This window comes from Synchiropus splendidus, chromosome 14 (assembly GCF_027744825.2).
Source record: "Synchiropus splendidus isolate RoL2022-P1 chromosome 14, RoL_Sspl_1.0, whole genome shotgun sequence".
Lineage (NCBI taxonomy): Eukaryota > Metazoa > Chordata > Actinopteri > Syngnathiformes > Callionymidae > Synchiropus > Synchiropus splendidus.
Window position 1 is genome coordinate 1,053,914 of NC_071347.1, and position 26,268 is coordinate 1,080,181.

At 40.0% G+C, this 26,268-nt stretch overlaps 1 protein-coding gene across 1 annotated transcript; it reads left to right on the forward strand.

Annotated features, from left to right (window-relative positions):
- Positions 1-8,087: 8,087 nt before the first annotated feature.
- Positions 8,088-25,974, forward strand: LOC128770995 (creatine kinase U-type, mitochondrial-like). Its single transcript, XM_053886058.1, has 9 exons — positions 8,088-8,331; positions 16,648-16,846; positions 17,398-17,493; positions 19,761-19,982; positions 21,531-21,616; positions 22,384-22,507; positions 23,974-24,108; positions 24,227-24,352; positions 24,577-25,974. Exons 1-9 carry the CDS (start codon positions 8,186-8,188, stop codon positions 24,688-24,690), a joined length of 1,248 nt encoding a protein of 415 aa, XP_053742033.1. The 5' UTR covers positions 8,088-8,185; the 3' UTR covers positions 24,691-25,974.
- The last annotated feature ends 294 nt before the right edge of the window (positions 25,975-26,268 follow it).

A 26,268-nucleotide genomic window follows, 5' to 3' on the forward strand; every position in this document is an offset into this window, starting at 1 on the left:
CCTAGTCTTTGGAGAACTTGGAGCATAGACTAGTAGTTCAAGTTTAGTCAACTAGCCAAACTGGTACAGTAACATGAAAGTCACAAGTGTAATGAGTGAAAGATGAATGAACCCTCCATGATGCCTTCAATAACTTCCCACATTAGATAGGTTTCAGGTATTTCACCAGATTCCCCTTCTCCCTCAAGGCTAATGCATTATTAATGTCTCAGTATTTGCATATCTTGTATCCTCACTCACTTCTCTTCTCTCATATTGCCTCTGGAAAACAATGGTGGAGAGCAATAAGGGACTGATCATACACCGATGCTGAAAGAGCAAACTAGTCCAGTCGACCTTGCTCAATGCACACATACTTGTCTAAGCAAGTAAATCATAGAGCCCACCTATTCTAGGGTGGCAAAAATATATAACGGTACAGTTTGCGAAACCATGTGTGCAGTTAGAGAATATTATTTATATATTTATGAATCTGTATTGTTTTGCAGCACAGTATACTTGGATTTATATTTTTCCCCACCCTATTCTACTACCCAAAATACAGCCATTAACGCTATCAGCAAGCCACAAGATATAAGGCTTCAACAATACTAAAAAAAAAGAGCTAACATAAGTTGGCTAACTAACTCAGCAAATGTGTCGAGAGAACGATTGACAATTCTGGGCATTTGCAATTGCATCATGTGACAAAAGTTCATTCAAAAATAAATAATATCTTGGGATGGACCAATAATTTGGCTTTGCAGCAGAAATCAATGGGCATTCAGCTACAACAGTTGGAGTGACTGAAAAACATACTCGAATAGCGGCATGTAATAATCAAACAACATACAGAGTAGGGGTAAATGATGTGATTTTGATTTCACTTCAAAACAACAGCGCAATGTAATAAAGTCTAGACTTGGGTGCATCCAGCAGAGCCCCACCTGAGGATCTGAGGGTCCTGGCTTGCTCGTAGTCTCGGGTCTACAAAGTAGTTGAGGGCCAGGCCAATCCAGGCTTTGAAAGTTATCAGTAAAATCTTGTGGTGCTAGGAAACAGATTATCATTTAACTGTTGTACATTCCTAATGAGACGTATCAAATTATTCTCCAACATATTCCACCTTTTGTGGGTCTCTAAGCCCACGCTCCAAAACATAGCAAGCGTTCTTGGTGTTAATTATGTTGCTGAGCTTGCATATAGGAAAATGTTAACTGAGTGATTATATAAATGGAGTTTGAAGTCGAGTGATTAATGAAAATTCACAATATTTTTGTTTAATGATTAATAACAATCTTGATCATGTGCATTTTTAGTACCCGTCGCAGGAAAATGTCAGTGAGTTCGCTTCCAGAAGCGTCAAAAGATTTCCCGAGATGACATGCTGAGCACTTGTGTAATTTTTCCCAGTGAAGACTTCTCCCCTTTTTTTATGCAAACGTAGACATAAGATCAAACGTAACACAAAAACAAATGTGTCATGGGATAATGACTGGTCAAAGCAGAGTGAAATACAAGTAAACACATTTTATTTAATCTCAGGTGAAAGTAAAAGTGAAAGTCAGCCTTTGTTGCTCAACAGAAAATATTCACATACAGATCATCTGGAAACTTTTTGTTGCATCTGAGCTTGTTGGTCAGCAGTCATTATTGCCTGTCAGAGACCGTTCATGATGTTCAATTGTTGCCCAGCATTCTCACGGACAGTTTGCTCATCAGTGGTAAGATACAACATGCCAAAAGAAAAATCGCAGTTCATACAATTGTTGCTATTATTCTTATCTGAGAAAATATGTGTCCCATTGACCTAGTCTTTCCTAAATTTTTGCATGTCAAAGTAAATGTAATGTTAATTTGTTATTGTTTCTAGTCTAGACTTACTTCATCTAATGCTTCAAATACTTGTGGAACTCATTTGAGAGATTCAATCCCATTAGTATAAACTGCCATTTTCACTGTCAATTTATTTTTTCATATTTTCTGTCTCTGTCAAGTTTGACAGTCATTGAAATTTTGAACTGGACTAGCGCGATAGTCCCTCTCAATGTTCACAACGTAATGAGCCAGATGTTTTTCTTCACTCGTCCAACAGCTATCAGCAATTGAGATAGTCTATTCTCTAAAACAGTTGTTTAACCTAAACCTGTTTCATTTGATCTTTGTTCTGATTCCAGACAGTATTCATCTAACTGACTTGGTTTGTTTGAAGCCTCATCCCCCTCTCCCTACTCAGGAGGAATAGTTTCTTTAGTTTTCCACACTCACATTGTTTCTACTCTTCGCTCAATCTAACTTCTCTTCGCATTTTCTATCATATATATTGGTTTTCACCGTGAGTCAAAAACAGGCATGTTTGCATCATACTTAGCTGAAATATTGCTGTCATTAAGTCCCTCGGTTGACTTACCGAAGGTCTTGATCGGTGCTCCTGTGGTTCCCCTTCGTCTCATTGAAAAAATTAAAATATTTAAATTTCACCGCCCTGATTTTCTTCTTTGTTTCGTTGGCTTTGGTGCAATGATTCAGATGTTGCAAACTCCTATTGCCCTTGACTTTGACAGCAGTCAATGTTACTCAGACGGACATGTCAGGTCCTGCAAGTAGATCTCCCAAATATGGTTGTTCATAGCTTTTCATTACTTCTGAAGTTTACATTTTTTATTTATCTAACAAACTCCCCCCTTGCTCAGTGACCCTCATTGTGCACGTCAGAATTCAAATGTGTACTTGTTTCTCATCTAAATACTTTGTACTTCAAAGGAAACTTCACAAAGAACCTCTTAAAATACGTACTAGTGTAATGTCTCTCAGGAAAACCAATGTTGGTCATCATCATTTTGTTTTATTTTAAATGAACATCAATAAGTAATTTCTTCTTCAACTCATATAGACATAGATTTCCACATCCTTATGATCACATCTTGTCAACTAAACTACTAAACTTCTATTGTTTGTGGTGGTGGGTCCCACTAGAGCATTCGACTCAATTATTTCATAATAAAATTGTCACACATTCTAATACCCGTAAGTGGTTGCCTGGCATTGTTTTGATCCTTGAAAGTTCTCTTGAAGTGTCCAGGCCTTCTTTGTCTGATCACATCGCCCATGTGGCTGTTGCTAGATGTTGGCAACCAGTGTCGGCTGGGTAGTCAGCTTTGGTGATGTTGCTGTTGGCAGGGAAGACGTAGCAGGACCCGCTGGGTCCTTAGCAGTCTGGCTTTGCTGGAACCTCGTCCCACAGTCCACTCCACAGCTCTGACGGGATGCATTGAACTCAGTCCATCAGACGCAGCATCCACCGTCCAACCAGTGTCTCTTTTTCACTCTCTCACTCTCCCCACTTCTCTCTCTCTCTATCTCTCTCTCTCACACACTGTATCTCACTCGCTCTTTTTGAGGGGAGCGTTCCAACTCACCCGCACACACATATGAACTCACAGCTCTGTCCATTTCATGCCAAAAAGACTGACTTAGTTGAAGTCAAAGGTCTCTGTTCTGCTCTTTCTGTGCAGCATTTGTTCATAATAATAATAGTGTCATTAATTATGAGCCCCTGTCGTTTATTCAGGATCTGACCACCTGGTTTCACAACGCCAGGTTGTTCGTATTTATCGACTGCTTGTCATATGTCTCCTCCAGATTCTCATCCTGGGTATTATTTTAGAGATTTTCAATTTCAATTCTGCCTCCAGCTCTCACCCGGCAGCACGTTGAGGAAGAGAACGGTATCTTACCTCAAGGCTCCTTGTGCTGTGAGAATCGAGTCAGGTGCTCCTCAGCCTTCGGTGCAAATATTTGGGGGCCAGTTACGTCCCCATGCAGATTTATTAGTTAGTGAGCCCCGAATGCCGGTTGGAGCAGGTGGGAGCACCGGTCTTCCCAGCAGAGAACACAGAGGCAGCAGAGCACCCCATAAGTCAACAGAACTGTAAGTACAATGCAGCAGACATCCCAGTAACATCTTCTAGTGGAAGATATTACTATGACCTGGTAAGGTAAGCACAAACCTGGTATGATAGCCACCAGAGTAATATGCCCAAAAACCCAAAGTCATGTAGCCAAAGGCCAATGACAGGGTATTAGGGTAAAACTTTGACGAGAGCTTATGTACCACTGTTCAAAACTCCCTGAATGGAAGCACAATCTCCAAACTGAATATCAGTAAACCATATTTCAGGTCAGCGTAATTGGTGGGACAGATGGTGCCATGGTTCGGGTCACAGACAGTCTAAAGACTCGGCCATACAGTGATGTACGAACCACGTCATCACTCCCCTGCAAACTGCAGGCTGTACAGGTGAACTCCTCAAACGGCAAGAAGAACTCCTTGCCTGGGCCCACGGAAGATCAAACCACCAAAGTCTCGCAGCCCATTGGAAAGATCTGGTAATCTCGAAAGTTGGCAGAATAGACAAGGGACGCTGTGGTGAGACAGTAACAGCAAGGCAGGTGGATCACTTGCGAGGCTGAGAACAACAGAACCATCACCTGGGCAGACATGCGGAGAACACCCAAAACAAGACTAAGCATCCAGATAAGGGCCACCTACGACAGACTCCCTAGCCCCCACAACCAGTTCACCTGGTATGGCACAGAAGATTCCTGTCAGTTGTGTGTGACATTGTGCTCAGGAGTCACAATGGTCTGGTCAGCGCGATATGATCCTGTTGCGATATTTAGCCCATGATAACAATAATACCCGGATACCTGCTACATTGCAATGCATTTTGTTAACAATATATCACAATGTATTTGACTGAAAAGAAAACAATACACATAAAAAAACAATCTGTAATAATGCATTCATTCAATGTACAAAGACGCATGAGCACAAAGAAAACCTGCATTGCTTATTCCCTCACTGCCTCCAGTCTTGTAAATATAAGCAATGTACAGCTGCTTCCATGAGTGGGGAGCAGTTTTCTTGAGTTAGTCAGGCGCTGTAAAATCCATGATACTGGAGGCTTGACAGGTATTCATTGGGATATTACAACCCGTGACTGCAAAATAATACTGTAAATTATTGTGAAATGCCAGTGATTTGCTACAGTGATTTTTTTTTTTTTTCAGAATGGCTTTTTATTAGAATGACATATTTTTCTAGTCCAATTGGTGTTAAAATCTGTAACAATAATACCACGTTCAGGATTGCATGTTCTTTAACTCTGTTTAACTCTAACTTACAATGAAGCTATTCAAGAAAACATCCCATTGGTCCTCTGAGAGTTGGGATGAACGATAACACGGTAATGGACCACAAAGATAATATGGAGGACCTAAGGATCCAGAGACATTGCTACTGTGGATGGAGTACGAGTGGAGTAGTAACAGTGTATGGACATTAATAACATGGCAAAAGTGAGTAGTGATGGTTTTCATTTTGCTGCGGCTAACTAGAAAGGAAGAAATATTTCACTTCAAGAGTTAGAGCGCACCCCACAGATGCAAAACAGACTTGTCTGTAACTAAAATGAAATATAAAAAATATATGAAGGCATACTTGAATTACAGGCAAGTGTGCTGTTCAGTCTGTCCTCATCAATCACCATCATCTAAAATAGAACTGTTTCCTCTCAAGTGCAATATTTACTGACAAAAGTTTAACAGTCACATTTGAACAGAGAGGACTATCGTGCAATGACAGCTCAACTATTTAGTCTTTTTCTGTCTATTTGTCGGCTCTTCTTTCTTCCACCCCATCTGCATGCCACGTGTGACACAAAAAATATGAGTATTTTAAGCAATGTTTTCTGGAAGTCACAGGTAAGTTTTACATCCATGTTCTCATTCAAGAACGATGTATCATCCAGTCCGGTGATGGTCATCCTTTCCAGACGGGGATTCATCAGTAGTATCTATGCGTCAACCGAGCTAATTCAGTGTTTTGCTCTGGCAAACCTAATTGTGAGCAGGTTTAAATTTGCTCTCCTCTGGCAAAACCAACTCAGGCTAGTCACTTAACCACTTTTCTGAAACGGACCTATGCTCTTTTAATTATCATCAAAAAACATGAAAAGTGGAGCACTTTCATGACCCTCACTAGACAACATATTTCAAGATGGAGCATGACTATGGAGCATCTATGCAAACATAGGACATGTTACTTAAGATTCAGATTTGTTTGTGAATGAGTAATACAGAGTAATTTTGAATTTGATCAACTAACAATGCCAAGTAATCCACTATGTTTCTTAAATATTGATATTTGCAGTGTATCGATTATTAACAGAGTGCGACACCTTCCCATTGGATAAAGGGTGCGTCTGAGCTATGCACGTCCACTTGTATGTCTGCATCTACATGTTCAGTCAAGATCACATGGTGCTCCTCTTGAACTCCATCCTCTGGTACTGTTGGCCTACATTTTCCAGTCTTTAAAATCAGTGGCATGTCTTTTTCCATTTAAGTGGGCCCGAACAACAATCTGTCTGCTGGTCAGTTCCAGAGCATCGTCCTGCATCTGATGGTCAGGTGTGGGGCAAGTAGACAAGGAAACATGCCAGGACAGGATGGTACAGTGTCTTGTTCTGCTGTAGAGATGTTCTCTGCTGAACAGCTGGAGGGCTTGACAATGTCTTAGCCATCAAATGTGACCAAGTCGGACTTGCCATATGTAAGTGGTCTTTTAGAAAATGCTCTGGTTTGGACAATAGGATTTGTTTGGTAGGTGCTGAGAAAACTCTCTCTATTGTGCCAACCTGGTCACAGAAGTGGTACCAGTGACATTTGATGAGAGCTACCACCTTCTTGTGCTGAAGAAAAAATCGTTGGTTGATGGTTCCATCATATGATTCAGTGAAGGTGGTCACAGCAGCACAGCAGCGGGTGATTGGCTAGGTCCCAGTAGGGAGAGCTTTGAAGGTGTCAGAACAGAGGAAGCATTATTTTCGCACAGTGTAGTCTGGCTTTTACAACCAACACTCTGTAGTGTCTGTTTTGAGGCTGCACCATGTTCACAAGTGAATTCACGGAAGTAGATAAGAACTTCTTCTACCTTTGACCTCTGTATTTTGCATGTAATATTAATTGTACTGCAAAGGTCTAGTGTTTGTGTTTATTATCAATTTTATAAATTCTATAGAGGAAAGAAGAAAATCAGAGAACTCCTCACTTCATAGATGGTCTTGATACCACTGTCCTTAATGTCTATTTTTGTGTGGTAAAGCAAAGGATATGTTTACAGATTCCTTTTGCACTTGCTGGATGGTCAGGGTTATTTTGTTGTGTTAGGTTTTTCATCATTTCCTGCTATGTTAAATAAAATGCAACACTGTGGTCAATGACAAAGGAATGACAGAATTCTATTTGAATTTTCTTATCCCAAATATATTTTGAATATCAATTCATCTTTTGCATAAAACATGAAGTAATTACATGACAGTACTAACTGTTATTTCACCGCTGAGCAACTAAGCTGTTTATATCACTGTAAAATGTTAAATTCAGACTATTTCACATTTAAGTTAGTTTTTCAAATTAATTTTCTGTGCTGTCAATTGCTTCAACCATTCATCACTTGCTGAACGTGATAAATTTATGTAGGTCTACACTGCTTCTTTAGGAGTTCACTTTATTATTCTGGGTGTTCATACTATATTCTATAGCAATGACCTACCTTGAAGAGAAGTAATTAAATGATATGGGCTAATATGCTCAAGTAAAGTATAAAATCATCTTCAAGAAAGCTATACTTCTTTTTACTGTAACACCACTTTTTTCACATTTCTTTCAAGTATGGCTTTTCTTAATTTAACTTAAAATTTTAACTGTAGATACAGCATTTTGTTTGAGAAAAAACGTTTTTTAGATCCAAAACGTTGCCCCTACTTACAGTAGTTTACAGCTTTATGGCCTGTATTTGATCTGATTTTAAATGCACTTTACATTAAACTCTCTGTATTACACCTTCGAAAATGAAAATAGTTTCCCCTACCTGGAAAAAAAGACGTATTTTTACGTAACGTAATATACTTCAGCATCAATTTAATTTAGTGTCATCGTGATGTAGTTGATGATGCTGGTTATTATTATTGTAGTAACAACACACACAGCTTTTATTGTGAATGGCAGCAGCCGTCTTCTATGATTGTCCCTCTGCAATTCCGACTCTGACGCCTCCTCTGCGCATACATCCACTTGCCTCTCCGCTGCGGAGTCGCCACCTTTTTTCCTACTATCCACGGAAGAAAAACATCCCTTTAAGATGACCAGTATCTTTAACAGAGTATTTGCCTCCAAAAGGAACATTGCGATTTTGTCGGTGGTCGGTGGGTCGGTGACGGCCGGATTTCTGCTGCAGCGGCACAATGTCACCTCCGGAGCTTCGGCACGGAGGATGTACCCCGCCAGGTAAGATGCCAAAAGCCATGGGTGTCTGCGATCCAACCCCTGTGGATTCTGTTTGTCATATCCGTGAAACGGTTTTTTTTTCTTTCCTCATTTTATGTCATTATTTGTTTATTTTTTCACTTGAGAAATGAGACTGAAAAAGACCCCACACGAGGCTTACATTCAACGGAATTCTGAATTAGGAAATTAAAATGGCGGGTGTTGGAGCTTGTCAACCAAGCTGCTGCTGTGCGATTACACCAGTTGACTTACAACCTCGACGTACATTGACGCCTGAAGTCACCTAGCTCATGCTATTTCATCCCTTAACGGTGTGGTCACAGAATTCTTTCAGATTAATTTCCATTCAAATAGGCCCATTGTGGACTGTTATGTGTCAGAAATGTGCAATGAATTATCATGGAGTAACCTCTTGTTTGCAGACACAATTGTGCAAAGTGTAATTCATTTTCTTTTTTACATTAAGAGGGAAGATCATGAAATTAAATATGAAAACATTGAACTGAAGAGTTTCTCTTTGTACAACGTTAATCAGTAAATATTAACATATTGACATATTTATGTTTTTGTCATTTTCTTTCTTTTATTTTTCTTTTAATTCTTCAAACCATTAAACACTCATTTAACTCAAACCTGAAGGGGAGGGGGAACTGTACACCAGTTTTGCATTGTACTTCTGTGGGTGTGAGCTTGTGTACGTGTCTTGAAGCACACTTGCGGAACAGTACTGTGGCTCCAGACCAATAAAAGCTTATCTGCTACTCTGATAATGGCAACGGAAATATAGCAGTTCTTGCCACATCTACCTGGATTATTCTTCCATATCCCATATCTATACATGGCACATAAGTGATGACTTTTTTTTTCTAAATTCCAAGAATGTAAAGAAAACTATAATGAAAACAATGGGAGCTACCATCATTTATACACATTGGCATCATACAAACAACAAAGGAAAATTTCAGTAATTATTCATAACATCGGATAAACTCAGTCATCAAATGTAGAAAATTAAAACTTAAAACTCCCAACTCAAACAAAAAAAGCAAATCTACAACAGAGGCAACTCTCCACTCCTACCTTGTGTAGGTAAATCATTTTACTTAAATAATAGTACCACTTCATGACATCTGATTCGTATGTTTTTTTCAAAAAACGGCCATGCAGAGACCAAGCAATCTTTCTAAACTGTTTACAGGATTTATATTGGACACATGACCAGCAAAGCATATTCCCATTTAAGTGCAAGTGAACGCACTATTTATGTTCTGCATGTGAACTGTTCAGATGTCTTGACAGTGTGTGATAAGCTAAGAGAAAATATAGTGTGTGGACATCATCGCAACATTAAACACAGAATAGAACAGGGGTTCTTAGCCTTTTTTTTTTTTTTTTTTTTAATCTCTGGGCCCACCTTTTCCAGAACAAATGGGACCGGGCCCATTCAAGGAATAGAACTAGATTAGTTACTCTTGATTTAATCTATTTACGTGTAAACAAACCTAAACCTTGTGAAATGACATGAAACCATGTGATCATCAAAAGTCCAACCAGCAGCAGAACCAGGTGCAAGTCATATTCAGCAAATTTACGAAATAAAAAAAATACACTTAATGCAAACTGTTGAGAAAATTGAATCATAAAATACTGAACAAAATTAAAATCATAAAATAATATATGCTACTTTCAAAATAAACTCTGAAGAAGATCCTTGTGAAGTGTAAATGAAAGTATCGGCATAAAATTTTCAAATTAATTTGCTTTCATGAACAGTTTTTACTCATATGGAGGTGGCATCACGTTCTTTATCATTTTTTCTTTTCAAAACTTATCCATAATAACCATCACAAATTTGCAGCTGTCAAGTAAATATAATGACACACGACTGCCACTGTATGTGGCAAATGTATTAAAGCTGAGAATCTCGAGGCCCTCATGGCCCTGACGTGTAAAACCCAAAACTTTTAGCGGCCCTCAGGGAGGCGCTCGCGGCCCAACTATGGGCCTGGGCCCTATGGTTGAGAATCACTGGTATAGAATACACAACCGATAAAACAGACTTATAATATATAATATTCTAAAATAAATATATAAACTTTGAGCAAGAACAAATAATTAATTGGATGAACCCATCAATGCAACATGGCCAGCAGGTTTCACATTATTATTCCAGCTACAATGATGAATAATATATTTACTTTTTAAATGACTATTAAGAAATATTTATTTTATAATTATAAAACCGTTCCCATAAGTTGGAAAGAGTGTGGGATGTTCTGGTCAGACGCGTACGATAACAAGTACAAGCGCCATTCACGGTGCAGGATCTGTGTATCTCTGTTCTGGAGGAGAGGGAGAACATTCCTCAGGACACAGTAAACTTTATGAACTCATTGAGAAGGAGATATTTGGTGTTGTGTGATGCAGATACTGATTTGTGGAAAAATTGGGGTGCAATCGGACTCCATTTTACGCGGTACACAGGGTTTTTCCATTTTGTGAGTCAGAATTTGACCACTTTTTGTCGCCGTAAATTTTGATTTGTATGCCAGAAAGGAAATGTATTTAATTTAAAAAAAAGATAAATAAAAACAGAGAACAGCTCATGTTGTGTTCCAATTCCTATCTTAACCCTCAAACCCAATCTTCAATACCAGTAGCCCTCAAAATTAGGGATGCTCCAATCAGGATTTCTGCCTTCAATCACTGATACCGATCACATGGATCGACACTGAATTTGTAATCAAAATGATGAGACCTTGTGTGTACATGATGTCAAAAAATGAACCATTGAATCATTTTATTTCAGCAGTATTTTTACATACCTCTTAAAAGGAGGAGAAAAACATTGCAGAATGCTGCAACTATTCTGTCAAAAGAACAACCGAAAAACATTACATTCCATGTGACACGTCGCAGTCTGGTGAATCTCTTTAGACTTTGCTGTGTACATGAAATATTTACATACTTGCCGCTTGTATCGGGACTTTGAGACATGGTGCACAGCATTTATGAATGCTTCCACTCTGGGCATTTTCAAAAGTTTCAGATTCAGGAGGCAAACAAAACGGCATTGTTTCCATCTCCACGTAAACGCCACCTGCATGCTACGTTTTGATCAGTCACATTTCATCCAGTCTTTAGCGTCATCATGCGATCTCTGGTGGTCAGGAAGGAAAAGTTTTTTAAGGAGGCCAGCTTATTGGTGTTTAGTTGAGAAATGGGGTTATGGCCCGGGTTATTCAAAATCGTCCATTGTTTTCCACAATTATTAAACGTGATCAAATCTGGCCCTAATTTTGAGTATGACCAGGTAAGGTAGCCCGAATGACCAAACAGTCATATTAATTGGGACAGAGTTCAACTAGTGAATGAACACTGATCTGTAGTCTCCTATTAGTTAATCATTCCATGACAGTTATCATAAAAAAGACATTTTGCATCATCACTGCTATACTCCTATAGCAGTGATGATGCTATACTATACAAAATATATTATACAGGCTTCCAGCCAACCATACAATAGATCCAACATTAAATGTAAATTGTAACCAATGTAGTGTCTTTCATCATTTGCGAAATGTAGCCGTCACATACCCGAAAGAAGGGGAATTAATTGACCATCGTGGAATTTGGATTAAGGATTATGAAACAGATCATAATCCACTTGGCTGCAGTACAACTACTCTGAAGAGGCCATTTGCAGACAGTTCAGAAAGACTTGTACATCATTTGGCGTACATAACTACACATCAAGTTGCTGACCAAAGACAGACGTTCAGCAGAGGACAGACCATGGGTACTTGGTGTCCTGTATTCGGCCACTGATCCGGACTGACAGGTCGTCCAACTGGCTGCGGTTCCGCCTGAAGTACCGCTCGAAGCGGCAGCATCCAGGCGATGGTATGGTGTGTGACAGAGTATGGTACAGTCTGTACTACAAAGTATGAATTTCTCATTAGTTGGTGACAAACACTGAATTCAATTAATTTAAATAATCGTATTGCCATTTACAGTGATTTTAATCATTCACAGGCTCAAAACCATCACTCGGCAAATGTTTGTTTTGGAAAATGCCCACAATTACTTTGTTTGACCAGCTTGCATAACAGGCCTGATAACTCAATGCTAGTGAGCACTGACACATTCTCAGTGGAAAGACACTGTCTAAAGACACAAGAATGCACCTGGTTTGGGGGCACAGAGCTAAACACTGACTGATTTTGATGTAAAGCTTTTCAACAACACCACCCAGAGACAGCAGTGCTCGTGATGGGTCCCGCTACGCCGATCCGCCGGCACGCTTGCTGAGCTCACAGAGCACTCCCTGCGTCTGTGCACGTACTGCTTTAAGACAATCATGTGACCGTGTCGACTCGTCAAAAACACACAGAGCTGTGTTTGTAAGAAAGCGCTGAAACAATCTAATCTCACAGTTCCTTGCAGCTCCAAGGGAATCGCAAGTTGTCTGCCGTGTGGGACCATTTTGATCTCACATCTGGGAATAATGTATTTATTTTGATCATTACTCAGTTTGTCTCAGATTTTGGACTTGTCTTGTTGTTTTCAAATTGAAATTAATTTCAATGTATAATTTCATTTGGAAAAATTAAAAACATTTTTAAATAAAAATTTGTAAAAACCAAGACTCCACACGCATTCTCATTCACATCGTTTTCACATTTTTCACATTATGATACATGGTCACTTTATTTAAAGAACTGGAATAATAATGAATGCAAATACTTCAAATAAGCGTCAATTCAGTCTGTCAAGTCTTTTGCCTGCAGGGATTTTTAAGGTCCAGCAGGTGTCAGTATTGAGTGACACAGTATCAGCACTGTATCAGCACAGTGTGCCATTGTGTCGCTTTATGATTTATCATTTACGCACCACTAAGCAGTGCTACCTGTACAGTATAAGGCACCTACAGTGGAGGACGTAAATTATTGCCTCCCTATGAACGCCAAATTTCCTCAAGACTTTCCCAAGTACATTTTTGAACAGTGGAAGGAATTTTTTACAGAACATTTCTTTCACACATGCATATGTGTGTGCGTGTATTTAATGAACAATAAGTGCATATTTCTGCAGTATAATGCATGACTATACGTAATGATATATAGACATCACTTTCTGAACATATATGGATGAATATGGAATCAGTTTTTTGACGACTATTAAGGATATGTCACGAGTCCAGGACGTGGGAGCGGGACCCAAGTGCAAGTGGTGAAAGTCACAGGGAGGCAGGAGCGAGTTCGAAATAATATTTTAATAATTGAACAACAAAATCACAACAGAAAGCGTCACCGAACCGGGAGAAACAAAGCAAAGTCTAAATGTCCAAACGGAGTAACCAAACTAGCAGAAGTCCATAAACATGAATAACAGTCCAACGGAAAGCGTCACCGAACCGGGAGAAACAAACTTAAATCTGGAAACTGAGAGACAAAAGTACAATGAACGGAGATAGTCAAAAAACACACCACGAAACACGAAGAGACAAAAACACCAACTCAGGCACCAGGGTTTAAGACAAAATAACCAAAAACAAGCTAGCTAGCACACAAAATGAGAGACCGAACGACAGAGAGCCAATTTACCGCAGGGAACAAGGAGTATATATATATGATTATTATTAAAATATGTTGCATAACACCGACAATGACTGCAACCCACCACACTTACTGTACAGTAAATTGGGCCTGCACGTTTTGGGAGAAAATATGAGTCACAATTTTACTTATTTTATTTTATTGCACACATAAACCATGACAAAACAATGTTGCAGCATCAAACATATGATGTTTGAGGTGCTGATAAAGATTTGTGGTAAGGATGCTCCGATCAGGTTTTTGGGCCAATCACAAACGGTGACCAATCGATCGGTGCATCACTAATGTGTGGTGTTACCTTGTGGTGCTGAGATGAGTGAAAAACGCAAAATACAGCAACCGAACAAATAACACAACCGAATGCAAGCCTTTTTTTGCGAACACGTTCGTTTTGAGACTGATTGGTGGACTGATTCTCGTAACTAGTTCCCGGTTTGTCATCCATATTCCTTCAGTTTCTATCCTGTGGCCAACCTATCACTACCGCGTTCACATCACGAGTGGAACACGTGACGACAGGGCGCTTCGTCATTGGCTGAAGGTCAAGCCATAAAATTAAATGCGAATCCAAATTAATTGAAGATTAAATGGAGGTGAGGACCCAGCTCAGAAAGATGAAGCCGAAGAAAATGATGGGCCCAGACCAACACCACCGGTTGTCTTGTCAACATAACAGCCTTTTAGTCATAACATACCAATGACTTTGCTTGCCATAATATGGGGGTTTTAATTCACTTCGGCATTCTGTCCGTCTCCATGTTCTTTTCTTGGTGCAGATGTCCTTAACACGCTCTTCTGCTGGTTTCCTCACTGCTGCTGTTGCACCCCAGTCTTGTACCTTTCTGCAGTTCTCAGCAGTTTTCAGCTGGTCAATTTCTCCCATTAACTCATTTTACTTACTGACTCATTGCTTGCGTCAATGCGTCTCTTTCGTTTGGTCCATCCCTAGCGATAACTCCCTTTTTTGCAAGTTGCACTTCTCTGTGTTTTATTTGCTTGTTGCAACAGGCATTATCAAAAACAAAGCAGTCGGGATACATCAGTATTTGTAGTGGCTATTCAGCCATAACTCTTCTCAACCATCCCAGAGTTATGAGACGCAACATCTCATGAGCATCACACTCGACATTCCAGAATCGTTTTCAAGGAACGTTGTGTGTTAATCAACACGATTGTTGGATGCAGTAAGAGTACTTTTTTTGAGTGAGAGAAGAGTGAGTGAATCATTACTCTTTTTGACCACGTCATTGCACGTCATTTCACGACTTCTGAAGGTTTCAGAACGTGTTACATCTTCCTTCGGTAATGTGCCTGTGGGTATGATTCGCCCAGAAGAGGTTTGGTGGATTTCCACATTACCAATCTTGGAAATTAACTCAGCTTTACATTGAAGAAAATGCGTGCTTCTGCTTTAATTTTGGCAATTTCTTTCCTGAATTTTCATACATACTGACTGCAGGTATTTCACCAAGATGGTTCAAGGTCTTGCACCCAAAGCGAGTCAATGTCAAATTCCTCTTTGTATCCCACACTATTGTTGTCACTATTGTGCCAATGTAAGTACCAAATGTGTCCTACCTGCCGCTGGATGGTGACATCACATCCAGCAGGTACAATAGTTTTTCTTTCTTGTTTTAATGAGCCACAGAAAAATGAAATGAAGGATTTGATGGCACTTTCTACCACATGCGTAACATTTATATGACAAAAGCCACAACACGTGCAACCACCAAAACACAACAACACATCTGCAAAAGCACTTCTGCAAAAGCTGCAACAAATTCAAATGCTTCAACACAAGGACAATTAGCCACGACATTACCAAAAAGTGAGATAGTAGATTTCAGAAAACCAGAAAGCGACATTGCACCACAAACAAACACTTCCATTGTGACTTTCTTACCGGTTGATGTTGCAATGTTGCGGGTTAATGTTGTTGTGTTGTAGCGTCTGAATTTGTTGCTGATTTTGTTTGAGTTCATGTTGTTGCATTTCAGTGTTTGCATTTGTTGCGGCGTTTTGCATATGCTGTGAGCTTTCCTGGCCACAGTAGTTTTGGGAAAATTGCATGGAGGGAAGCTACTTTGGGAGGCAAGATACAGTACTGAGGAAAAAATGTGTAATGTAATTGTAACTGTGAAACTCAATATGGACGGCAGAGGGACTCAAAATATAAAAAAAAAAATGTATATATAAAAAGGCATTGAAACATTTTTATTTACATGAAAAACTGAAGCACCAATCAATGAAATAAATACAATGTGAAAATGAAGGGAAAAAATAAATAAAACACAAGACAACCACATTTTCACCACCAAAAATGGAGCATGGAGCATGCAGCTGTGTTAATTAACCATTTGGTTCCAGCTGTGAGTCATTAACTGCGAAACAAGAAATCACAGAAGAGACAGATTAGGAATGAAGCTAAAACATAAAACCAGAAGAAAATTACACCATTGCTAATATTACAAGTGCATTGCCTTGGTTTTCCCATGCTACAGTACTTCTTTTGTTTGTGCAAAATAAGATGTAGAGTAGATAAACAATAAGTTCTGAGGGGTCAATTGTATTTCAAATTCAGTAATCCTAATACACTGAAACAGTATGCTAATGTGTTATGGATACCATTGATGTGTGTCTAACTACCTTTCTACTCTTTTAAAAAGAGGTCTAACCTGCTCAAACTCTTTTTATCTAGCGCTGAGTATCCAGACCTACGTAGACACAACAACTGCATGGCCAGTCACCTGACCCCAGCTATCTATGCCAAGCTTTGTGATAAGACGACTCCAAATGGTTACACACTGGACCAGGCCATCCAGACTGGAGTGGACAACCCAGGGCATCCCTTTATCAAGACGGTGGGGATGGTGGCTGGAGATGAGGAGTCTTATGAGGTCAGGATTCAAGTGAAAACATTCATTCTGAAGATTTACCTTGCACTATGACTATTCGTAGTTTGTATGCTTGAATAAACCACACAATTCAACCACAGATAAATTCTTAGAGTGATGACCTTGTAGCTGACATGTTTGCTTCATCAAAGTGCATTTGTCATCTTGTAAATTATGTACATGAGAAATGTTTTGGAGGCTACATTTGTGATTAAGGCCATTTGTCCAATATATATGGAGATGTGCGATGGTAACGATAGTTAATCAATATTTTTTTCATTGAACTGCATATTACAGAAGTGTTATTAAAACTAGGGATGAAACTGATCCAATCCAGTGTCTGTATTTGTTCACTTTGTTAGCTCTGGCTGAATCCCTCTAGGTCACACAACGCTGTTCCAAACAACACACAAACACAGTGTTTGTAGTTAATTTTAAAGTGAAGAGTGAAGTAATTATTATTAACTAAATCCATTGTCCGATCATTTTATAAATCAAAGCTATATTTTTCAGACATCCTGAAGCGTTTCTTGTCTAATATGTCTTGTCTACAGGTATTTGGTGACCTTATGGACCCTGTCATCAAAGAGAGACACAATGGCTATGACCCACAAACAATGACCCACCCCACTGACTTGGACGCCAGCAAGGTACCAAGCTAACCTCCTGCTATACACAGTACAGTGGTACCTGAGTTTACCAATGCCTTGGTTCACCCGAGTATTGGGTTCCAAGAATTCATTTTGAGTTCCAACCATTCCATTATTGGCACCCAGCACAAAGAGAGAGATCCATATTATATGTACGGTGGTGTGCAGTTGAAGGTGTGTCCCTGTAGGGAATCGGATGATAAAAAGTTGAAGCTCTCTGCTTCTAGCAAGATGGCTATTAGTCCTGTCAATCTTTCTGCGGAAGCCTTGCAAAGAACATTGGGGCCTCGCCGCCAATTGTTTTGCAGAGGCTATACGGCCATACTTTTTCACACCCATCCTAGAGTGATACATCCTGGAGCGACACCTGTCTTCAACACTTCATTGGCACTGTCACACTCACTAATTCATGTATCTAGAGGGCATTCTTGGAGACTCAATTTGTGTTATTACAATAATACTAACCATGAATGCCATAATATTGGTACTAATAATGAAATACATGACGGACATTGATGAATAGCTTGTCAGTGATTATGAGCACTTATATTTCTGGAAGAGTGGAGCTATGACCATGGCCATGACGATGACCGTGAACTGAAGGATGGAACACAAGTGACTGCAGGGTGAAGGTGGATAATCAGGTAGTCAACATAGATTTCCAAATACAGTGTTTGTACTCATGGCTTTCATGGCAGAGCGATGGCTTTTGAGCCATGTTGAGACATATTTCCTTGGTTAAATAATGACTTGCTGGGAAGCCCTTTGATGCTGGCCATCATTAAAAGATTTATAATGGACAACAATGTCAATCTCTTTTCTGTGTGCAGCACACAGTGCGCCACCGCTCATCTTTTCTTGACACAAGCTAATGGTCACCGCATCACGACCGTGTGGGCGTTGCTGCAGTGAGGAGGCAGGACCTGTCAGAACTTTGCTGACTTCATTTATTATCATTAGATTTATTCAGGAGGAAGCTGAAAGAGGAAGAGTCTTGTGTTGCCTTCAGGGAGGGATTGAAGCAGGCTTTGGGTGGCCATGAAGGACTTCCAGATGACTGGACAACTACGGCTGAGGTGATCAGGGAGACAGGTAGAAGAGTTCTTGGTGTGTCATCTGGAAGAAAAGTGGATAAGGAGACTTGGCGATAGAACAAAGAAGTATAGGAGTGTGTGCAAAGGAAGAGGTTCGCTAACAAAAAGTGGTACGTTGAGAGAGGTTTGTAAGTCAGAGAGATAGAGATGGGAAGGACGTGCAGCAAGTTTGGGTGATCAAGGATAGAGAGGGAAATGTTTTGACTGATAACAGAAGTGTGTTGGCAACATGGAAAGAGTACTTTGAAGAGCTGATGAATGAGGAAAATGGGAGAGAACAAAGAGTTGAAGGAGTGACCATGGACCAGGAGGTAGCAAAAATTAGTAAGGCTGAAGTGAGTTGATGAGCCATACAATGAAGTTGTGGGAAAGAGTGGTGAAAAGTAGACTACGGGCAGAAGTTAGCATATGTGAGCCACAGTTTGGCTTCATGCCGAAAAAGCACCACAGATGCAGTGTTTGCTTTGAGGATGTTCATGGAGAAGTACAGAGAAGGTCAGAAGGAGCTCTCCAGGTCTTTGTGGACCTCGAGAAAGCGTACGACAAAGTGCCAAGAGAAAAGTTGTGGTATTGTATGAGGAAGTCTGGAGTGGCAGAGAAGTATGTTGGAGTGGTGCAGGATATGTATGCCAGGTGTAAGACAGTGGTGACGTGTGCTGCAGGTGCAACAGAGGAGTTCAAGGTGGAGGTGGGATTGCACCATGGCTCAGCTCTGAGCCCCTTCTTGTTGGACAGGTTGACTGATGAGGTTAGACAAGAAGCCCCTTGGACGATGATGTTTGCGGATGATATTGTGATCTGTGTTGAGAGCAGGGAGCAAGTGGAAGATAAGCTAGAGAGGTGGAGGTATGTCTTAGAAAGGAGAGAAATGAAGGTTAGCCGCAGTAAGACAGAATACATGTGTGTGAATGAGAGGGACCCAAGTGGACAGGTGAAGTTACAGGATGCAGAGATAAAGAAGGTGGTGGATTTTAAGTCCTTGGGCTCAACTGTCCAGAGCAATGGAGTGTGAGAAAGAGGTGAAGAAGCGGGTGCAGGCAGGATGGAATAATTGGAGAAGTGTCAGGTGTGATGTGTAACAAAAGGGTGTCATCAAGGATGAAGGGGAAGGTGTAAAAAAACTTAATTTCTTTTCTTAATCTGAGGATGAGAACCTCTTTTTTTCCATTTCAGATCACCTCAGGCCAATTTGATGAACGGTACGTCATTTCATCCAGGGTGAGAACAGGCCGCAGCATCCGGGGCTTGAGTCTCCCCCCTGCATGCACCAGGGCTGAGCGGAGAGAGGTAGAAAAGGTGGTTGTAGATGCTCTGGCTGGTCTCAAAGGCGATTTGACCGGGAAGTACTTCAGCCTCTCCCAGATGACAGATCAGGAGCAGCAGCAGCTCATAGATGTAAGTGAGATTAAGTTGATCTTGTGATGGATAGGGATGCAACATGAACAGAACAATGTTATGATTGACAGTTAATTCATTAATTAAGAGTGTAATCCTTTGAAGTATTCAATTCTATGAACCATTGAAGTTGCTACTGTTAACAGATATATTTTACAGGTATTGCATACAAGGGGCAACCCCACTGCTACATACACGTCAATTTTCTGCTATGAAAACAGTAACAGTCTGCATAAAAGGGGATCACTCATAGGCTATGTTCAAACTTCAGCCTGAAGTGATGTTTTGCCCCTGTCCTGTATCTGATCTTTTTGTGACAGTCTGAATGACGCAGATCTGATTATATCAATTGTAATCCAGGTCACTTGGGCAACATTCATTTGCTTTTTTAAGAAATCTGTTTTTTGTTTTAGGTTGTTCACATTTGAAGTCAAATGCAACATGTATGTGTCTCCAATGTGAAAGTTAAATACCACCAAAGTGCTGCATGTGCGTTGGAGGACACAACAACATCACACACAGCGAGCAAGCTCAGTGTTTGTAAACATGGGCAAACATGCAAAATCACTTTCCTACAGGAGGCAAACACAACATACATCATTAATTTTAAGGAGGAGGTTAAGACAGAAACGAGCCAATGTTTTGTTGTGTAATAGCAGCAATGTCCATACAGTTAAACATGTGGGCGTGGACTCTCAAAAGAGTAGCAAAGAGTAGTGGGATTCTGACGTAAGCTCATTCACAATTTCTGTCCAGGATGTTTGTGAGCGCTCTTTGCCATGTTTGTCAGCTGAATGCCACCTGGTCGTTCAGACTGAAGTCTCATGTCAAAAGATCGGATACATATCGAATTGAAGACATATCCATTCAGACTGGTATTAAAAGATTAGACATAGGTCGCACAGGGGCAAAAAAAATCTGATTTTTGTCACTTCAGGCTGCAGTCTGAACGTAGCCTTGGATATAAATTAATTGTCAGATACGCTTCCATGTTTACAAAAGCAGAGAATGCTTGCTGTATGCAACATCATTGTGTGTTCCAGTGTGCATGCAAGATACGCTGGAGACACATATAAGTCGCCTTTGCTTGTAATGTGAACAACCTCGTGAAATTTATTTAAAACATCCAAACTGAGCATTAAGCCCTGCAGTTTGAACACAGGGTCACTGAGAGATCAAGTTACAACATCATAATGAATAGGAATATGTTGATATATGAAGTCAAATTACTTTTTTAAAATATGGTGGGACACATATTACGTGCGTTTATCCATGGCATCCAGCAAATGTGTGTGATCTTAAATGGCATGTTACATGGCTAGTAACTTGTAGAATTTGGGAATATTTTCACGCTTTGGCAAGTTGAATGATCCAAGCTAATTTCCGGTGGTGAGTGGCAATGTGAATGTCCTGCCCAAAGTTTAATGATTCTCAATGTTTTCTCCCTAAATATAACATGACTAACCACCATCTGTATAAATAAAACACTGTCTGGTGAAGCCAGAACTGAAATGTTATTGATAATCTTTTTCTGTTCTTGTTGGCCAGGACCACTTTCTATTTGATAAGCCTGTGTCTCCTTTACTGACATGTGCGGGCATGGCACGGGACTGGCCCGATGCTCGTGGCATCTGGTAAGTAACAGAAAAAGGTGAAGAAGGGTCCTCTTGATTTGTTGTGACCTGCACCCACTTCGGCCCTTTGTGGAACTAACTGCCCATAGATCTAGATCTATTAAGACGCAGTGCAGAGCAAACAATGGACCCGCTGTGCTTTTTCTCGCCATGAAGCCTTACAGCTGCTCACTAATGGTGACCTCTCCTCTTAGCCTAGACTCAATTACTCTTTCCCACACTTTGATGAAAGAGTAACTCAGTGTTTTTAAACCTTTTTTAAAAATAATGGGTAGGCACACCACCAGAGGAAGCTTGGCCAAATCACGATTTTGCTTAGTCGAAATAGTGTTTCAATTTTATCACACTCTTTTGCATGATTTTATTCTAGTTTCTTCATTGTTTTTCCTCATCTCGCAATTATTCTTTGTCTTCACGTTTTGGAGTGCATTTATTTGGTTCTGCGTTTAGTTTTTAGCCAACGTTTGAACGACAAAGCTAACTTTGATGCTCTACGTGTGTCAGTAAAGTTTTGAAGTGAGAAGTCTTGTTAGCCGTAAGCTTTGCGGTGCTAAAAGCCATCACAAGACAGAAGAGGAGCATTTTGCACGGCTCTGCAGCGAGACATGTACTACTCAACGCATCAGCATAGATCTCTAATGTAAAGAAAGAATGCAGCCAAAAGGACCTGAGATGAAAAATGGAAAAGTTTCAACAAGAACGCTTAAGAAAGCAAGGAGCAATACAGAAAAAAAGAAATGTCTCCATGTTTACGCTTTTGTGTGCAGGCACAACAATCAGAAAACCTTTTTGGTCTGGATTAATGAGGAAGATCACACCAGAGTCATTTCAATGGAAAAGGGAGGCAACATGAAGAGAGTGTTCGAAAGGTTCTGTCGAGGGCTGAAGGAGGTAAGTTGTTGTACATGAGAAATTCAGGAGACATTAAGCCTGTCAAATGATCACATAAAACAAATCCAATTATTCTCTCATTTTCTGAAGACCTTTTATTTCATTTTGTTTGAACACAGCAAAGAGAGAATATGAAATTTGAAACCTGTTAATTCTGATGAGTCATGACAGTATCTAATAGTTGAGCACATTGATGCTGCTTTCAGCCTGGCAGTACATATGTCCGGTGCCTTACTCAGTTCTGTGCACACACTCTAGAAAAATAGATGCCAGTGCAAAGGTACTTCATTTAGTCATTCTGTGCTCCAGATAGGTTTGTCTTCAATCTGACTACTCGTGGTGTATTAATAACATGTTTATTTTGAGACCTATAGTAAAGAGAATGTTGATAAGATCCATGCTCTAAAGTCTTTATCTTGGTAGTCTGACAACTCAATTTGAAAACATGCATATAAGTGCATCATATTGTTTGGTACAAAATTTCATTGTGAATGCAATCATAAAGTGTACAAAATAAATACAAAACTGCTTCAATGTATTAATTTGTATTGAATAAAAATACATCAATACGTCACAGCAGGATTGTCTACCATGGCCAACGTTCCAACTTCGCCCTACCATCCATTTTTATTTGCCCCTTGTGTCATAACCGTTGCACTTAATCATTATAAGAAAGTTGAATACCTCATGTGTAAGGCACAGCTAAAGACTTGACTGTGTGATCAAATCGATTTATCAATGTGAAAAATACTATACAAATAAGGAAATAGGTATATCATATTTTTTTTCATTTCCAACATGTCTATTAACAACAACTCTTTAACCGACTGCTATTTTTCCACATGTCAATAGCTCCACTAAGTCTGCATGTAACCTACTAGCTTGACTAGTAGTAAACTTAGACACGGTCAACTGATGTCTAATAACCTTGTTTACAATCAAGAGGTTGTGTGTGTAACCTGATGCAGTAGATGTGTTCCTCGGTATTGGCCGATGTCTGCGGCGAACACATGAGAGACCAGCTGTGTTTTGTAACTCGCAGCGATGATGATCTGCAGATCAGTCATATTCACACTGGCCATTTTGATCTTTTGTTCTCAAAAGAGGATTAGATGATGTGATTTCTTAGCAATTCCATGACACTACCACCATGTAAACTGGGAGAACGTGATGCAATCAGACTGGGCGACCTAATGGAGCTATTGTCTTAGTCAGGCTACACTCTGCATGTAACCATACTTACTACTGCAGATTCAGCTGGCTCAATAGGCAGATTTAGCGATCAGGGCTTGGAATGAGCAGCATAGTGTCTCTTAAAAGTGTTTAAGTTGGTTAAGGCTGTCTGTGCAAATCCTTTTTTGAGGTTTTCTGTCGGACTGAGACTGCTCATTCAACAGTCAGCAAGTTGTCTTTATTAGATTTTTATTACACGTTAGCCATTCGTTCTCCCTATCTATCCTCAACAGGTGGAGCATCTGATCAAAGAGAGAGGATGGGAGTTCATGTGGAATGAGAGACTGGGATACATCCTCACCTGCCCCTCCAACCTGGGCACAGGTCTCAGAGCAGGGGTTCATGTGAAGTTGCCACTGCTGGGCAAGGTAACAAAGAATGCTCTTGTGTAATTGCATTTTTAAGGCTAGTTAAGGTTTCATTTTTTTTCAAATAATAAAGTAATAAGAGTTCAGGTTCAGACACTGAGTTCCTTTCACCTGCAAGGATCCACGCTTCACTAAGATCCTGGAGAACCTGCGCCTGCAGAAGAGGGGGACGGGTGGAGTTGATACCGCTGCAGTGGGTGGTGTGTTTGACATTTCCAACCTGGACCGCTTGGGACAGTCTGAGGTACACAAATTGTGACTGTCTCACAACTAAATAAGACATGCTATTATTCAATATCTCGTGTTCGAATTTAAGGTGCAACAGACAATAACAGAATAATTGTGTGATCAGTTTTCTCTCCGCACTCCTGGGCCCATTAAAATATTTTTTATTATATTAAATGACACTGGATGGTCACTATCCATATATCAAACACTTTAGCTTATGTTGGACATTCCTCTTTTCAGGTCCAACTGGTGCAGACTGTGGTGGATGGCGTGAATTACTTGATTGAGTCCGAGAAGAGGCTGGAAAAGGGTCTGGACATCAAGGTGCCCCCACCTATTAAGCAATTCAAATAGGCAGCGGGCAATGCATAACATTTTGTTGTCTTTCATTTTCCGATATATTGTGTTTTGTTGTCTTTTCATATGAAATACACTTTGGAGTCCTAGATTATTGATTATTGATTATTAGTCTTTAGCTTCAGAAATCACCATATTCTTATGCCCTAAATATGAAATGGCCATCAATGATCAATGATGTTATTGGGACAACCATCATCCACCTTATGGTGATGCTGTGGCCGTACCTGTACCTTAACCCAGGCGGTCAGTAACCAGTCATTGTCCATCTCTCAAACTGATTTTATTCTCTGTGATCCATTGAGTGAAATGATTTTAGTGAAAGAGCATAACCACTGAACACACTTGTCAGACTGTGTTACTTAAGCAGTTCAACTGTCATTGAATGCCACTGTCTATAATAAAATCAACATAACAATAAAATGTGTCCTCTGCCGGTGTTCAGTCCACCACCATGTATTTTCTCCCTTAACTATAAAATGTGTCACTTTGAAAGAGTCTGTTCGTCTCACCAGAGTACAACCAGTGTAAAGACACTGCTCCTCCTCCTTATTCCAGAAACTGCTTCAGAGAAAACGGGTTGCTATGGCAACTGCTTCAGCAGTTGATGGGGGGAGACTTATTGGGCAACAAGAATTAATCCATGCTCGAATGTAGGCTGCTGTGCTGGCAACAATTTAAAATGACGATAACATAACTGTCTCTATTACCTGTTTCTTAACTCTCATTAGTGTTCATACTCTACTGCTTTTAATTCATATATATTTTTTAATTTTCCATTGTTGGGTTAAATCATGCATGTAAAGTGCATGAAAATTTTAACTCACCATATCATTAAATCAATAGAAGCACTGAGCTTGTTCCTTTGCAACATTTTCACATGAAAGAAGAATATTGGATGAAGTATTGGAGCAGTGGCCGTGTCCCTCGCCTCCTCAGCATTATGCCAATTATGTGGTTCTTTACAAGATAAAAGTGTTTGAAGTTATCTTATTTTAAACATTGATTTTTGACTTGGTACAGTTGCCTTCTCCAATTTTGTGGATAACTTCATGCTTATTTAAAGTTGAGGTACCTTAAACCATGAGCGATATTCCACATTTTCCTCCTCATTTCAGAAGCCCCAGGCGGTCCTGCCTTTGGGCATAACAACTTTCTCAACAACCTTTTCTCTGCCCAGCCGTTTTCTTTCCCTATAGTTTCCAAAAGACTTTCTTAGCACTGTTTTAACAGTTGTGTCACACCTTCATTTTTTGTCTTAATATCCTGTTAGCTACTTGGGAGCTCATGGGAAAAATAAATTTTCATCAAAGTCACTGGCTTTATTTCTTTTTCCCCAAAAGGAGGCGGATATCAGCCTCCACTCCTTGAAGAAAACTACAGTGGTATCTCACTTTTCGAATGTCCTGGACTTAGAACAAATCGGAGTTCGAACAAAAATTGCGAGATTTTTTTGCTTCTGATTACGAACTTATACGAAAAAACATAAGTTGACCCACAATGCACTTTGTTATTGTGTATAACGCAGCCTCTGTATGCAGACGTGTCCCGTTAGCTACATTTACTGACTGTTTT

Coding starts and splice junctions, on each gene's coding strand:
- LOC128770995 (XM_053886058.1), top strand. CDS start 8,186: ATGACCAGTATCTTTAACAGAGTATTTGCCTCCAAAAGGAACATTGCG. Junction 24,109..24,226: donor AGTTGCCACTGCTGGGCAAG/GTAACAAAGAAT, acceptor TTCACCTGCAAG/GATCCACGCTTCACTAAGAT. Junction 24,353..24,576: donor ACCGCTTGGGACAGTCTGAG/GTACACAAATTG, acceptor TCCTCTTTTCAG/GTCCAACTGGTGCAGACTGT.